This window comes from Ceratotherium simum, chromosome 10 (genome assembly GCF_057802395.1).
Source record: "Ceratotherium simum simum isolate JZ-2026a chromosome 10, ASM5780239v1, whole genome shotgun sequence".
NCBI classification, from domain to species: domain Eukaryota; kingdom Metazoa; phylum Chordata; class Mammalia; order Perissodactyla; family Rhinocerotidae; genus Ceratotherium; species Ceratotherium simum.
The window spans coordinates 4,682,043-4,699,635 of record NC_141909.1 but is presented as its reverse complement, the minus strand read 5'-3'; the positions used below and the strand labels follow the sequence as shown (position 1 = coordinate 4,699,635).

At 39.5% G+C, this 17,593-nt stretch overlaps 1 protein-coding gene across 2 annotated transcripts in view; it reads left to right on the top strand.

Annotated features, from left to right (window-relative positions):
• MYO16 (myosin XVI) overlaps positions 1-17,593 on the top strand; it is a 550,785-nt gene that overhangs the window by 78,605 nt on the left and 454,587 nt on the right. The window contains exons 1-2 of one of the 2 annotated variants that reach the window (XM_087435859.1): positions 1,585-1,815; positions 7,035-7,298. In XM_087435859.1, coding sequence (XP_087291985.1) covers positions 1,758-1,815; positions 7,035-7,298 — 322 coding nt within the window. In that variant the 5' untranslated portion in view covers positions 1,585-1,757. Of the gene's footprint in view, positions 1-1,584; positions 1,816-7,034; positions 7,299-17,593 lie in introns of those variants that run through there. The other variant, XM_087435860.1, reaches the window with a different exon arrangement.

Genomic DNA, 17,593 nt, shown 5'->3' with positions numbered 1-17,593 from the left:
TTTACCATATTCGTTTATTACTTCCAAAAGTTTTCTGGTGGATTCTTTAGGGTTTTCTCTATATAAAATCATGTCATCTGCAAACAGTGACAGTTTCACTTCTTCCTTTCCATTTTGGATCCCTTTTATTTCTTTCTCTTGCCTGATTGCTCTGGTTAGGACTTCCACTACTATGTTAAATAGGAGTGGTGACAGTGGGCATCCTTGTCTGGTTCCTGTTCTTAGAGGGATGGCTTCCAGTTTTTCACCATTGAGGATGATATTAGCTGTGGGTTTCTCATATATGGTCCTTATTATGTTGAGGTACTTTCCTTCTATACCCATTTTATTCAGAGTTTTTATTATAAATGGATGCTGTATCTTGTCAAATGCTTTCTCTGCATCTATTGAGATGATCATGTGATTTTTATTCTTCATTTTATTAATGTGGTGTATTACGTTGATTGATTTGTGAATGTTAAACCATCCCTGCATCCCTGGAATAAATCCCACTTGATCATGGTGTATAATCTTTTTAACGTATTGTTGTATGCGATTTGCTAGTATTTTGTTGACGATTTTTGCATCGATGTTCATCAGTGATATTGGCCTGTAATTTTCTTTTTTTGTGTTGTCCTTGTCTGGTTTTGGTATCAGGGTAATGTCAGCTTCATAGAATGAGTTAGGGAGCTTCCCCCTCTCCTCAATTTTTTGGAAGAGTTTGAGAAGGATAGGTATTAAGTCTTCTTTGAATGTTTGGTAGAATTCCCCAGGGAAGCCATCTGGTCCTGGACTTTTATTTTTGGGGAGGTTTGTGATTACTGTTTCGATCTCCTTACTGGTGATTGAGCTATTCAAATTCTCTACTTCTTCTTGATCCAGTTTTGGAAAGTTGTATGATTCTAAGAATTTATCCATTTCTTCCAGATTTTCGAATTTGTTGGCATATAGCTTTTCATAGTATTCTCTTATAATCTTTTGTATTTCTGAAGTGTCTGTTGTAACCTCTCCTCTTTCATTTCTGATTTTACTTATTTGTGCCTTCTCTCTTTTTTTCTTGGTGAGTCTAGCTAAAGGGTGGTCACTTTTGTTGATCTTTTCAAAGAACCAGCTCTTGGTTTTATTAATTTTTTCTATTGTTTTTTTGGTCTCTATTTCATTTATTTCTGCTCTGATTTTTATTATTTCCCTTCTTCTACTGATTTTGGGCTTGGTTTGTTCTTCTTTTTCCAGTTCCTTTAGGTGCATTGTTAGATTGTTTATTTGAGATTTTTCTTTTTTGAGATAGGTCTGTATCGCTATAAGCTTCCCTCTTAGAACCGCTTTTGCTGTATCCCATAAATTCTGGCATGTTGCATTTTCATTTTCATTTGTCTCCAGGTATTTTTTGATTTCTTCTTTGATTTCTTCGTTAACCCAGTCGTTGTTCAGTAGCATTTTGTGTGAGCACCCTGACCTCCCCAAGCAGACCCAGTCTCTCCACGGCGGGAGCCCCACACATTCCGCCACCGCCCTTGTGCACACCCTGCCCGCCTCAAGTCGGCTCAGTTGCCAGGCTGCAGAGAATCCAGTCACCAATCTATGTGGGCCCACAAGTTGCCTAAGGGCTTGTTGTTGGGTGGGGCCAGTCTCTAGGGTGGGCTGCCTGCCCTGGCTGAGCTGGATTAATTCCGTGCTCTATTGGGTGGGGCAGACCCTGGGCTAGCAGGCCTCAGGGAGAACTCCAATGGCGTCTGTGTCAGCACGCCCACACGGAGCCACAACAATGGCCGCCGCCAATGTCCCAGTCCCTGGAGAGGTCTCACCCCTCACCGAGATGCACTCAGGGCCTATTAGGTGAGTCTCTTTTCACCACAAAACTGTGCACCTTTCTTTCTGGTGATTTTAGGATGCTTTCTGGAACGGGTGAGTTTGTGCGCGGGCCCTTTAAGAGCCAGTTTTAGTTTCTTTGTGAACCAGGTTTTCTGGGGGTGCTCCCCAATGTTTTAGTAGCAGGCAAAGTCAGATATTATGCCGCTGGTCTCAATTGTGCTGGGTCCACAAAATGCCCACAGCGGGGGCGCTCCCCGGCTCAGGGCCCCGCGCCTCCAGGGAGGCTGCGGACCTGTGAGCTGCTCCCGGCGGCCATGATGCTGGCGGCTTGTGAAGGCGGCGTTTTTCCTCTCCAGAAGGGAGTCTCTGCCTCTTCCACCTCAGTTAGGATTGTCCGTTGTTGCAGGAGTTCCTCTTATCCAGTTTTCAGTTCTGTCTCAGGGGTAATTTTTCCACGAGTAGTTGTAAATTGGCTGTGTCCACGGGAGGAGGTGAGTTCAGAGTCTGCTCACGCCGCCATCTTGACTCCGCCTCTCTAAGATTCTAATATATACATTTAAAGCTATAAATTCATTTCTATGAACTCTTTTAGTTCCATTCATGAAATTTTGATGTGAACTTTCTTTCATCAATGATTAGTTCTAAAAGCTCATTATTTCTATGATGTTTTCTTCCTTAAACTGTGCTTTATTTAGAATCAGCTTTTTAAGTTTCTAAACATGTTGGGATATGTGGCTCTAATTCTGTAGTTGATATCTAGTTCTCAATTGCATTAAGAAAATGTCTGTAATTTCAGTTCTTCAGTATTTGTTGAAATTTGCTTTGCTTTTTGGCCTAACACATAGTAAATTTCATAAATCATCCATGAATTCTTGAAAAAAATGTTTGTTCGCTGAAAATTGGGTACAAGTTTCTATAAATGTACTTTAGATCAAATTATGTATGTTCTTACTAATTTTTTTGCCTGTTTAATCTAGCAGTCATGGAGAGATATGCATAAAAATCTCCTACATTGAGTGTGCCAAGGCCCCATGAAGATTTTCATTCTAATTGAGGTGAAGCCATTTCTGGCAGTTGTATTGCAGGATAATTTCAGGAGTTCATTTTCCTAGTTCCCTTTTCTCTTAACTTTATTTATCTTTCTAGTTTGCTACAATATGGAGTCCTGAGGTCATGGCACAGTGTGTAGGGCCCTGCAAAACTCAAGCATGGGGCTACTAATTTTTTTACTAGATGTTGCATATTTATTTCTGAATAGAGATCTTTGCTTTTCCCTTTATGTATTTTGTTTGCTGGCTCTCGATTTTTGTCATATGGAGATGCACATTTGCTGAGCAGGGACTTCTGGCTATGGTAGATGTCTGTAAATTTCTATCTAGAGTTGTAGGATAGCCATATATATATGATGCCCCTCCCCCCAAGAAAAGAGTAAAATTGTAGATCAAGAAATCCAGCACAATGGTAAACTTGGCTACACTAGATCAGGCCAGATAATGTGAGGAAGAACAATTAGGTGACAAGTATGGTGTCACTGTGCCTGTCTGTAAGGGCAAAAGGAAAAAGCATTTATCAACTGTAGGTTGAGTGCTGGATCAGCTCCTAGTAATACATGTGATATTCCTGCCAGCAATCTAATAGACCATTAAACAATTTCATTCAACAACAACAAAATATGGACTATCTACTATTCTAGGTGCTGAGAATAAGCAGTGGATAAAACAGTGTCAGTTCTTGCCTTTATGGGGCTTACAGATAAACAAGGAAATATATGGTATAAGCATCTTAGTAAATAGCACTAGTATAGATTTGGGTGTAACATATGTTCTGTGGATCAGCTATGTCACGTCTGTGTGCTGCTGTTAATCTGTAAGACAGCACAATAAAAACAACAGCGCTATGGGGAAGTTGGTTTTGAGGCAGTCTACTCAAAAAACCTTTAGAACTTTGTCACCAGCCACCAAGAATAACAGTAATTAATACCACAGGTGGTAATCTGGACAGGGGGGTGGTTAAGGCTGCAGGACAGAGACGAGTCTGAACTGGCCGGGTCGGTTCGCTCCTCTAGGACAAGTCCCGGGCAGGCCCTTGTTTCCAGTTGTCTTGGAGTAGGGTTGACGGGGTTCTGCCTGCCCAGCTACTGAGCTGGGAGCTCTTCCCCATACAGATTGCAATTCTTTCCCACTATTGTGGCTCTTTGCCCAGAAAAAACCCCACATGAACTAACACAACTGCAATATGATATAGACCTCATTCTCACAATAATGCATAAGTTCATTAGTGTTACAAAGACACACGTTACAGTGAAATAGCGTATTTTCATTGTTGTGGCAGAGATGGACTAGCTGAAACAAGTCCTCCCTTCTCCTTCGACACTTAAGTAGACATCATTTTTGAGCTTCCCAGGCCTGGCTCAGAAAAAAATGCCCACATGTGTTTTACTGTGTTTGGTCCCTTCTGCCAGCTTGATGCCTAGGAGCACAGTGACTGTGGAAGCCACATGTCAAGGATGGCCAGAGCATCATGGAGCCTTGGTCCCTCCATCGCTGCTTGGAAGATCGCCTTCACCAATCAGCCCTTATCTTAACTTTTTATCTGAGCAAGAAATGAACTTCTGTTGTGTGGAGCCACTGATATTTTGGATTTTATCTCTTACAAAGATTAACGTTCTCCTAACATGGGGTGCTGTTGCTGAGAAGTTATTTTTTTTTCACAGTGTTAAATGGTGATCAAGGAAACAATAAAATTTCTGTAGAATTTTGAATGACAAGACTATATCATTACTATCTACCAGTAGGGCGCTCGTAAATTTTTAACAATCAGCTCTGGCAGAGCCAATTTCAAGCTACCAATGTGATGTCACTAAACCCAGAGCCGGAAAGAGATGCTCTCCTGAGTCAATGCAGACAGATTCAGAACACCACTGCATCTACCCCGCCTGGGGGAATCAAGGTTTTACACGCATCAGAAACAACAAATATTTAGGAGAGGATATTCCAGCGAGACTTCCAAGATGTAACTGAAGCAGATAGCATCAAGAATTACCCACTTCTCATGAGAAAATAACTAAACATATGTAATAGTCTTTGCCCAGGATGTTTAACTGATTTAACCAAGTTGTAGTTTGAGTCACCATAGGAAGTAGGTAAGGAACCATATGCTTTAAATGACAAAAAGGATGTCACAGTGCCCAAGACATTTTCAGAATATAAAATAAATCAAAGTTTAGACCATTTAAAATCAAAGCCTGGAGAATTATTTAACAAGAAAATATGTTAAAAATCAATATTTTATTCATGTATGGATTTTAAATTTAATTTGAAATCAGCTTGGCTTCTGATTTTCCAAATCATAAGGGAATTAATTTGTGAACAACCATCAGCACTCCTTTTTGACAGCCTGAGAGGGTTGCTCAATGAATTATGAGCTGTCATTGCAGACTCCTTAAAAGTTAATTGAAAATTTCACCATGCGATCTTTCTTAAGAGCTAAAAACTGGAGGACTGTTGTGTTTATTAGATTATCCTCCACCTTCAACCACATGCTAATCAGCACGTGACACTCTGAGATGTCACTGGTTTTACTTCTTTGGGTTTTTCAGTGGCTCCGATGATTCCCTCGGCACCCACCGACAAACCAGGACAGTCACAGAAGTCACATTGTCACAAGCATCAAAGTCAATTAATCAAACCTGGTGTAGTGTTCTAAACAGATTTGAAAGCAGAAGATATTTCCTGTCCGTTATTAATAAGCTCTCAGATAATCTGTTTGTGGTAGGGATCACGGCTTTTATCAAACTAACATAATTCACAGCAATTTGTCATGATTTTAGAATCACTGTTGTCTCTATGTGTTTAGGTCATTGGAAAGGGAACATTTTATGTGTAGTTATTTGATACTTCTAACGTCGCTCTTACAAATACTTACGAAGACTGTTATAAAAGCATGTGATTCTAAAACATTGTTAAATGCTAACGAACTAAAACAAAATTCCCCAACACTACTGCTCTCCCTTCCTCCCTTATATATATTACATATCCGGCTGTAGAGAATCACTGTCTTTTGTTTTTTTCTCGAGCCTTTGCGGAACATTTATGGAACATTTCTTTATTTGCAAACCAGGGACGGTCATGCCTGGTGGTCATAGAATAAAGATTTTCAAAGTATCAAGTGCAACAGAAATGGAAGTAGCATTGTCACAACTTGCTGCCCTTTGACAGGAATAGGGCACCTTTCAAAAGATGAAGTATCTCCTTACTGCATGATCTTTCCAGATGTGGCATTTGATCGACCATATTTTTGTGCATGTATGGTTACTTTACTTGCTTGAGACTTACATCATAAATATCTTAAGAGAAGCACATATATACACTTATCTGAACCTGTTTTTGCGAGCCAGATTCTAGAATTTTCAGCGCTCTAACAATTTTCTGCCAATAGCAAAATTTTAACCTAGTAGTAAATATACTTGTTTGCACAATTTCATTGCAGATGTTTTGGGTGGTGTTTATAGGAAATAGCATCTTGAAAGATGGTGTATATTTTCAACGTCAGGACAGAGAACTCAATTGGGTGATCACCATATTAAGACCAAGACCACAATAGTAACACAGTATCCATGATACTGAGTTGCCAAGAGAAAAGTCTCTGTTCCATCTTTCAATCTTTCTACTTAACCATCATGAGGTCTCTTAGAAATGAAAGTGACTGATCACAAGGAAAAGTGTTTAGCAGTAAATTGGTGGAAAAGGATCACTGTGTCATATGAACAATTGATAGCATACATATGTTCTTTTACATTAGATTAGCAGAGTCATCATAGTATGCAAAACCAATTTTCTTAGGGTGTTCTCAAAGGCATGGAATGGCTTTCTGCAAAAATTTAACACACAAAGTTTAATTAGCATTATTCAATTAAATGAAGGAGCTTAACACAGTGATAAAACATTTAGGCCTTTGGTGCAGGTTTAAAGAAGAAAGAAAGGATGTATTGTTAGTAACTATCTTGAGCAAAACCACACATCTGTATCTAACTCTATTCTTTGTTTTATTATCACGCAATCTTGAGTAAGACATCAATTCCCTCCAGTCTGTAAAGGGGGCTTTGCCTTTGTATGTCAAGCACAAGGAGGATTGAATGAGAGTCTACTTGTGTGATGGGTGATGGAAAATCAGCTATGCTCTGTAGTGCTACGATCACGGTTGGAGTAATAGGTCTGGTGACTTTCCCATTGCTTTTCTTTCAGGTTGCTTTCAGCTATGTAATGTTTTTCGATCCCATGAAATGGAAATTGACCAGTGCTTGCTGGAGTCCCTTCCCCTTGGCCAACGGCAGCGGCTGGTGCAGCGCATGCGCTGTGAACAGATCAAAGCCTATTATGAACGAGAGAAGGCTTTTCAGAAGCAGGAAGGGTTCCTGAAGAAGCTGAAACGTGGGAAGAATCAGAAAGTTCATTTTAACCTTGCTGACATGATACAGGATGCAATTATCCACCACGATGACAAAGAAGGTACACGACAACAACAACAAAAATGTGTCTGATGTGGTTTTCATGTTTTTTGCTTGTTTTTTTGGTGGGGAAATGGGGGATGGAACTTCTTTTAAATAATAGAGGCTTTAACTGTCTGAAGTATTCAAGAAAAAAATGCTCTTTCCAATGAACACTGTTAAAGGTCTCATTTCCCAGGAAATATGAAAAAAATGCAAAATTTTGATTAAATTGTTGTATATTTCTTAAAAGAATTACCTTCCTGAAAAGCAAGTGATTCCCTTTCGAATTGTTTATTTAAGTTGTTAATGAAACTGCTTTTTCCAATGAAATTGTTAATTTTGATGATGAGATTGTGTTGCAAAATTCGGTAATTATTATCTCATATACGGATAGACATGGTGGTAAAGTCAGTTCCCCCAAAACTCTCAGCATATTAGAGTCAATTGGTTTATTGCTTAAACCAAATGTAGTTGGCTGGCTTTTACTATCTCATTTTACTAAGAATACTCAATCCAAATTCAATAGTCTTTACAAGACTATTGTTTCTCACCATTCTTGTATTCTTGTGTATTAATTTTTCTGTTTCTGTTTTTAGAATCTACCTTCCAAAGTTCCAATGTGAGAAAAACTTTCCAGCTGTAGGTATAAATGTAGAAAGCTTCAAAGAAGCAAATATAAATTAATTTACCTTAATTGCATCTAAAACCAATGGTTGAATTAGTCTAAAACAGGCATGCAAAGAATAAAGACTCACATTCCATTAACCAGATTTCAAAATCAGAATCTCTGAAAACCAGATTTTTGGTAACTCATTTAATGGTAAAACTATCCCTGAAGTATTTATATTTTTTAACCTGTTCTATCTCGGAAAATAATAAATTTAGTAACATATGTGGTCCCAAAACTTTCAAATAGGGATTGTGGATCTGTATCTAATAAAACTGTCAGCACATTATACACAATAATAGCTATAATAATAAGATTAAAGTAGTTCTTTTCATGGTTTTGTGTGGGTTTGCTAGTCAAACTAGAATACTCTGAGAAGTTCTGAGATTGTTATTTCTTAAAATGCAATGACAGTGGCAGAGAATCTCTGAGCTGGAAAGTATATAAGAGATCATCTAGTCCAATCCTCTTATTTTACTCATGAACGCACTGAGATGCAGCCAATGTACCACATTCTCTGGAAAGCTGTCCCAAGCACTCTCGTCTCCCGTTTTATTATTCTCTTATCACTTGTAGCTCTTCATTTAATGGCCATCCCCTCTGTAAAGCTATAAGCTCATCGAGAGGCAGGGACACTGTCAGTCAGGTTCACTGCATCCTCCTGCCCATCCCAGGATCTTCCAGTGGTGTTGAGGGAAAGAGTGAAATGATTCATCCAAGTTCACCCAGCAGCGTTGTCGGAGCAAACCTGAGTTAGAATGCAGGCCTTTAGATTTAAGCCTTATATTGATTTACAAGTAATGAAACAAAAACAATTTATTTGCAAAGTTATAAAGTCTCTTGTGTAACATATCTGCAAGACAAGTAATGCCTAAGTTAGGGTTACAAAGAAATTAAGAATAGTAAAATAATAAACCCAGAGACCAAGAGGAAGCTGTATTTCCAAAAGGAAATATATATTATACTACAATGTTTCCCAAAATATTATAATGTTTTGGGAAAACATCGAAGTCACACAAACTGAGTTAATACTTCTTAAGCAGTTGCTCTAGGCATGGAACTCTGCTGTCACTTGGGTGACCAAAGAGCAGAAAGAGATATGAACCCTGTCCTCAAAAAACCTACACTCTAAGAAGAGAGAGGGGAAAAATGTCATGATAAAATAGAAAACAATTGATGAGTAAAAATGAAGTCTGGTGGAACTGGAGTAGTTGGGCAAAGTTTCCCGGGGAAGGTGATTTTTGAGAGACTCTGATCTTGACGGTTGCTTAAAGCTTAGACATTTGAAAGAGGGAAAGAAGAAAACCCTGCATTCGGGCAGCAGCGTGGGTGAGCAGCGGCGCAGAGGTGGGAGAGCCCAAACGTGGAGATCTGTCTGCGAGGAGCATAAAGCGAGGAGAGGAGCTGCCAAGGTGGTTTTAAGTAGAGAAGATTCTTGAGGATAATTCAAGGTCTAGTCTTGAAGCAGAATGCAGCGGGAGCCACGGTATATTCCTAAGAAGGAAATGTATGTGCTACAAATGCTTTTTAGCAAAGCTTAACCAGGTATATATATCTGTAGGATGGATTGAAGGGTGAGGATAGAACTGGAATCAAAGAAACCAATAAAAAACGCAATGGTGAAATTTCAATGTTAGTAGAGTGAGCTGGGTTGGGATAGTAGCAGTCGGAATAGGAACAAGAGAACAAATCCAAGAGGCGTATTTCATGAGAAAAGTGCATTAATTCATCAGATATTTATTGAGTCTTTATTATGGGCCAGACAGCTGTGAATGAAGCAGACGAAATCTCTACTACTGTTATGACCAACTTGTAGCGTTGGTGACCACAAACAATAAGATAAAGTTAAATATCTGGTGTAGTAGATAAATCACAATTAAGAAAGGCCTCTTTAGGGAGGCGGGGAGTTAACCATATGGATGTCTAGGGAGGAGCATTGCAGGTGAGTACAAAGCCCGGAGGGGAGCATCCCATCCTGTTGGAGGAACTAGCAGGGTGGCAGCAGATGAATAAATATAGAAAGGGTGGAAGATGAGGAGCCAGACCATGTGGGGCTTGGAAGGGTCATGGGAAGGACTCTGGCTGTGGTGCTTAGTGAGTGTTGAAGTCATTGAAGGGTTTTGAGCAGGAGAGAAACCTGGTATCTCTTATGCATTAACAGGATCAGCCTGGCTGCTGCAATATGAACTGGCTGAAGGACTCTGAGGGCAGAAGCAGGGTAACTGGTTAGGAGACTCTAGCGGTAAGTTTGACAAGAGATGGCAGTGGTTGGACCAAAGTGGAACAAGAGTGTAGTGAGAAATAGTCAATTTTTGGATATATTTTTAGGGTAGAGCTGGCAGGAAATGCTGATGAACTGGGGATGGGGAGTGTATTAATTTTCTATTGCTGCCAAACAAATTACTACAGATGTCGTAGTTGAAAACAACATAAATGTATTATCTTAGATGGGTCAGAAGTCCAGAATGGTTCCCACTGGGCTGAAATCAAGGTACCATCAGGGCTGCATTCCTTTTTGGAGGTTCTAGGGAGAATCTGTTTTCTTGATTTTCCAGCTTCTAGAAGCCGTCTGCATTCCTTGACCTATAGCCCCCTTCTCCATCTGTAGAATCAGCAATGGTAGATTGAGTCTCCCTCTCATGCTTCGAATTTCTCCTTTTTCCTTTTCTGTTTTTGCATCTCTCTGACCAAATCTTTTGCTTTCCTCTTTCACTTTCAGTCGTGTGATTACATTAGGCTCACCTGGATAATCCAGGATCATCTCTCTGATTTAAGGTCAGCTCATTAGCCACCTTAATTCACTTTCCCCAGATAATATAACATTTTCACATGTATAACAGCAGAGGGCAAAATCATGGAACCAAAATCCTACCTGCCACAGAGAGTGAGAGATTCAGAGATAACGGCAAGTTTGTTTCAGCCTGAACAACTAGAAGAATGAAATGACATTATCTGAGTTAGGGAGGTCAGGATAAGAGAGGGGGTGTCAGGCTGGCCGGAGATATAAATTTGAGACACATGAGCCTGTAGATGGTAGTGAAAGCCCAAAGACTATATGATATCACTTAGGGAAGGAGTTTAGACAAAAATATAAGAAGTCCAAAGACTGAGTCCCAGTAAACTCCAATATAAATAATTCAGTGAAATGAGGTAGAACCACCAGGAGCAACAAAGAATAAGGGAGAAAAATGAGGCAAGGGTGCTTTCCTGGGAGCTCAGTGATGAGAGATTTCAAGGAGGAAAGAGTATCAATTATGCCAAAGGCTGCTGCTTGGTCAATTGAGGTGAAGACTGAGCACTGACCATTGTTTTTAGAAATGTGAAGGTTAGTAGTTTTGGTGGATTGTTAAGAGCAAAAATCTGAATGGATTTAGTTCCAAACAGAGTGGTAAAATAGAAATGGACGCAGAGAAGATAGCTCTTTAAAGCAGTTTTATGTAAAGAGGAGAGAGATGGTAAGGTAGCTGCAGTAGGAAGAGAAATCAAGAGGTCTTTTTAATGATGGGAGAAATAACAGCATGTGTGTATGCTGAAAAGATGATTCACTGGAGAGGGAAAAACTGGTGGCACCTGAGTAAGGGAAGAAACTTGCTGGACAAGGTCCTTGGGCATGCAGACGCTGATGAGAGCTGGCGCCCGAGTGGAGAGCTGGGTTTAGCTAAGACCATCTCAACCCTGGCTGCAGGGTAACGTCATCAGGAGAGATTTTATTTTTAATTCCAGCATCTAGCCCCTACCCATAGAGATTCTGATTCAATCAGTCTGGAGTGGAGCCAGTTTTCAAAGATGCCTTGGATGTTTGGTGCACAGAGCGGGCTGAGAACCTCCAGTCTAGGGCAGTGGGAGAAAAGACGTAGCTAAATGGAGATGTGGTGATGAAGCTTATGGCGGTACTTTTACTGCGTCATACACGTATTGATGAATGAGCTATCGCTGTCAGTTAAGATTGAGGACAGGAGGAGAAATAAGAATGGGAGAATGAATGGACCAGAGAAATCCAGTGTGAAAAAAAGGACTTATGGGTAAAATTAGTTATAAAAAATAAATACTAAAAAAATGGATCGGGGGCCGACCCAGTGGCTTAGCGGTTAAGTGTGCGCACTCCACTACTGGCGGCCGGGGTTCGGATCCCGGGCCTGCACCGACGCACCACTTCTCCGGCCATGCTGAGGCCGCGTCCCACATACAGCAACTAGAAGAATGTGCAACTATGACATACAGCTATCTACTGGGGCTTTGGGGGAAAAGAAGGAGGAGGATTGGCAATAGATGTTAGCTCAGAGCTGGTCTTCCTCAGCAAAAAGAGGAGCATTAGCACGGATGTTAGCTCAGGGCTGATCTTCCTCACACACAAAAAAATAAAAAAGTAAAAAAAAGGATCACATGTGACTCAAAGTTTTCAGAAATGGGTTGGCATGGCCTCTCCACTCCTTTGTCCTTATTCTTGACTATTTGATTTCCTAGCCTAAAATTTTTGTATAGTATTTAGAGTACAGTTTGTCCTCAGTTTGCCTTCACAGAAATTATTCCACATGTATACACGGATACCATTTTGATGGAATATAATATAATCTGATAAATAGGCACTCATATTTCTTGCCTATAATTAAAATCTTTCATTAACCACCAGTACCTGGCAAGAACACATTAACATATTTTATTTGTTTATTTATTTTGCTGAGGAAGATTAGTCCTGAGCTAACATCTATGCTCATCTTCCTCTATTTTGTTTGTGGGACACTGCCACAGCATGGCTTGATAAGTGGTGTATGTCCATGCCTGGGATCCAAACCCGCGAACCTGGGCTACCAGAGCAGAGCACACCAAGCTTAACCACCATGCCACCAGACCAGCCCCAACATATATTTTTAAGTGGAGTAAATGAATGTGGGTTGTGTATAGCAGGTTGTTTATATGTGAATGTTGATATAAAGACACTAAAATCTAAGGAAGCAGTCAGATTTGAGTTTTCAATCCAAAAGAAGCAAGGAGTTATTTTTTGTTTTGTTTGAATAATCCAGGATTAACTTTGAGTTGGATTTTATTGAAAACATTGTTTTCGTGTGTTTGTTTGTTTGTTTTTTGAATTGCAATGGAGAGCAAGAACTGGATAGTGAAGTTCCACATTTTGCTTGGTGTAATGACCAATATAAGGTATTCAAAGTGAGAGGGGCAACGGAAAGCAGAAAAAAAATCACACACACACACACGCAGTGTTTTGCACTTTTGCTGTGTGCAATAAACTGTAATAAATCCTTTCTAGACACTATCTTGTTTACTCCTTGATAGAAATAACAAAAAAATTTGAAGATTGTTAGAGAAGAATGTCCTCAGAAAGACAACTTGTATAACTGTATTACTCCTCAAAAATAGTTTCTATTGCTAGTGGAAGCAAAGATGATATTCAATAACTAAGGTCAGTATTAGCATCAAATGATGAAGAAATAGTTGAACGACCCTTAGAATTCAAAGAGTTTGAATTTCTAATCAATTATTACAGTTTAAGTACATTATTGCAATGTAAAATTAAAATATTTGTCCACAGAGGGTGTCTTAGCTCAGGCTGCCATAACAAAATACTAGAGACTGAGTGGCTTAAACAACAGACATTTATTTCTCACAGTTCTGCAGGCTGGGAAGTCCAAGATCAAGGTGCAGGCAGATTTGGTTCTTGGTGAGGACTCTCTTCTTGGCTTGTAGATGGCCACCTTCTCACTGTGTCCTCACGTGGTGGAGAGAGGAAGCTCTGGTCTCTCTTCCTCTGCTTATAAGGATACTAATCCCATCATGGAGGCTCCACCCACATGGTTTCATCTAAACCTAATTCCCTCCTAAAGGCCCTCAGCTCTTAATATCATCACATTGAGGGTTAGGGCTTCAACATATTAATTTTAGGGGGGACACAAACATTCAGTCCGTAGCAGATGGTATATTTATTCTTTCCTTGGAGCTGACCCAAATATGAAATAGTGGTTATATCTATTACTTCTTTTGAGTCTCTCATCTACCTTGGAAACTCCCACATGAGTACCAATGTACCTCACTGTATCAGAAGAAAACTATTAATTTCTTGCAAATTTAAGAAGTTAAATTGCATTGCAAAGGCAAGCAATCTCTTTAGAGGCATTATAACCTATTTAGCATATGTTTTACTTCTAGAAATGTATCCAGGAAACAGTTTTCATTTAGTCATGGTAGGTAGTCATATTTTCATTTACATTTAAGCTATTCAAATAGTCACATGTACATATTGATATAACTTAGACGTAGAAAATATCACCATAAGAGCAAACCTTTTCTATTTAAGTTATTTTTTAACTCTTTCCAGATTGTGTATTTGTGTAAATAATTTATCTCTTATTTCCAAGTACATTTTTTGGCTTACTGAGTATAAAGAATCAAATAAACTTTTTCAAAGGACAACATGTTATTGACACTAAGTCTTGTAGCATGTCATTTAAAAGCAATTCAGGATTTTTGGTGAACTTCATAAATGTTGCATTTTTGTTAGTGTAAATATAGTATCTTGGACGCTTTATTGTTCTCTTCTAGGAGTTGGTGATATTTTAGTGTGTAATTGTCATTCTAATATACTGCCTCAGTCTAAAATGTGTTCAACAATTCTTTTCCATCTAAAAAGAAAAATTTGTTCTAAATTTTCTTTTTGGGCTTTTAATTCAACTCTCTTGAGTTATACAATGCAAAAGAAAAGGAGAGAGGGAGAGACAGAAAGAGAAAGACAGTGGAAGAGTTAAAGAGAGAGAGAGGGGAAGTGTCTACTTGCAGAGAAAAGTTAAATAGGAATGCATTTCCTCTGTTAGAATTGCTATTCCCAAATATCAGTCAGTTTTTGCTAATTAGTCCACAATATGTTACAATATGTTCCTACTGAAAGTAATATAAATGGCAAGAGTGACTTCATTATGCTTTTCTTATCTAGCATTTTGCAGGCAGACTCAGCACGGGCTATGCTTTGTGTGACTTAAGTCACTTAATTCTCTTGATGACCATAGGCAGTAGGCAGGGTTTTCTCCTCATTATAAGGGTGAGGATATTGAGCCTTAGAAGAGTTAATTACTCTCTCACGTCTACCTGCATTTGGAAACCATATTGTGTTCACAGCACTGTACTGTCTTTCAAGTTGATTTCTTTTTTTTTTTAACTACTTTATTGAGGTATGATTGGCATGCACACAGCTGTGTGTATTTAATACATACAACTTGATGAGTTTGGAGATAAGTATGTATTTGTGAAACCATCACTAGAATCAAGACCATAAACTTACCCGTCACCTCCAAAAGTCTCTTCTCACCCTCTTAATTTTTTTTATTAAATTGTTTTTCTTTTCTGGCAAGAACATGTAACATTTCACCTGTCAAGCTGACGTCTGATGGTAAATGAGCTACACTGTCAACTCCACACGTTGACTGGCCTCTACTGCCATTTGGATTTCTTTCTTCCTCTTGTCCAGTTGAGCTCTCTGCTCCCTGTCAAGGGAATGGTCAAAGGCAAGGACAGATATTCTTGATGCTCTGGCATTTTTCATCCATTTTCCCTGATCAGCAACCCCCTTCTTTTTTTGTTACAATTTCAGAGGATTTCTTTATTAATTTATTTGCCAAATATTTGCTGAGGTCTTGGTTTTATTTTAGCCACACAAAGTACTTTAAATGTAGTTACATACCCATAAAGTCAAACTTCACTTATATCTCCATTTTAACCTAAAATTCGAAGTAGTCTCTTAGGAAAAAAGGAAAATATCAGTTACAACAATGTGAGACTCTGTTTCCTTCTCCTGCCTTTGAGACCCCTGCTCCCCAGTTTCCTCGGAGGGCTAAGGTCTAAGGTCCATGGTCTAAGGCTCTGACCCTAACTCTCTTCTCTTTCTACCCATCCTCCCTGGAAGGCCTCACCTTTTCCCATTGCATCTACCTTCACCCAGGCTAATGATTCCCAAATCGTGTCCAGACCTTTCTCCTGAGTTCTGGACCCCATCTTTCTGATGGCTTACATTTCTAACTTATCACATTCAAAACTGAATATCAGAGCCGGCCTGGTGGTGCAAGCGGTTAAGTGTGCATTCCGCTGTGGCGGCTCAGGGTTCGCCAGTTCAGATCCTGGGTGCTCACCAATGCACCGCTTGGCAAGCCATGCTGTGGCAGCGTCTCATATAAAGTGGAGGAAGATGGGCACGGATGTTAGCCCAGGGCGAGTCTTCCTCAGCAAAAAAAAAAGAGGAGGATTAGCAGATGTTAGCACAGAGCTGATCTTCCTCACACACACACACAAAATTGAATATCTATCCCCATTTCCTCTCAAACCAAAATTTCCTCTTCTGTTCTCTATTTCAGTTAATGTCATCACCATTACCCTGGGCTTCTGGCCCCGAAATCTTGATGTTGGTCGATTTAGATGCAAATTTGTGAAGTGTGAGTGGTTTTACCTCCCCTAAATAATTTATGGGAAGTATCAACTGTTGCTATATTATCCAGAGCCCTCTAAGAATATGCCTAGAATGAAGTGGATGCTCAATATATATTGAATGATCTATTGATAGGCTGAGCATCTCCTCACTTAAGAATTCATAAGTAAATCATTAGGACCAGGTTTTCTCTCTCCTAACAACCCCCAACCCCAAATGTGTAGCCTTGGGTCAAAGACTACATTTCATATATTCTTTGAGTGTTTTTACATGAAACATGAAATGAGACTGCCTATTAACTTAGAGCTCGTGGGTACTGAGCCGGGCCTACTCCTTGCATTTGCAAGCTTGGCATAGAAGTTAACATTGTGAAGCAGTTGGTTACCACATATTTATATCTTTTTAAATTTTTAAAATTTATTTTTATTTATTTTTTAGTATCTAGAGTATTAAAAAAGCAGCCAATTATAATTTTTCACTGCTACCATTTAATTGATGCTGCCTTTATGAAGATGACCCATCTGCTCTGGTGCTGTTTCCCAGTGGTGGCTGTGGGTTTCTACTGTAGGCAGCCTTGTTCTCTCTCTGTAACCTCCCCATGACCAGCTGCACTAATAGGCAGTTAGAAAATGTGACAGTCAATAAGAGGATTTAAGCTGAACCCTATAGAAACTGAAACGAAGCCTCTGCCACCTTTAAAATGGTGCTCAAATCCACTGAGTAGGCACCCAGCCCTGGTTTCCTACACATATTTATTATGAACATAACTGGGTGTCATATGTGTTAAGTGCTCTACAAGAATAAATATTTCTAGAACTCAAAATTAGGAATATATACTTCACACAGAATGTAAGTAGACCCTCCCAAAATAGTTGGATTCAACCAATGTGAATGTCTCATGTATTAGATATTTGAGGTTGTAAAGCAAATATAAAGCATCATCCTGTCTTTAAGGAAGAAACAGAGAAAAAGAAAACCCCCAGTGAAAAGACACAGCAGTATGCTGTTGTCTGCATCTTGCATTTTCTAAAGTGGTACCAAGCCCAGGCAAAGGGAGGGAAATGACAGCTTTATCAGATTCACCCCTGTCTTGTTGACTTCTCAATAATATGAGAACAGACACCTCAGGAAGCCAACTGTGAATGATTCCATTCCTCTAACTTGGCAGAGGAGGGAAAGGATGTGGGAAGATGTAGCTCAGTTGAGATGTTTTCTGAGACACAGG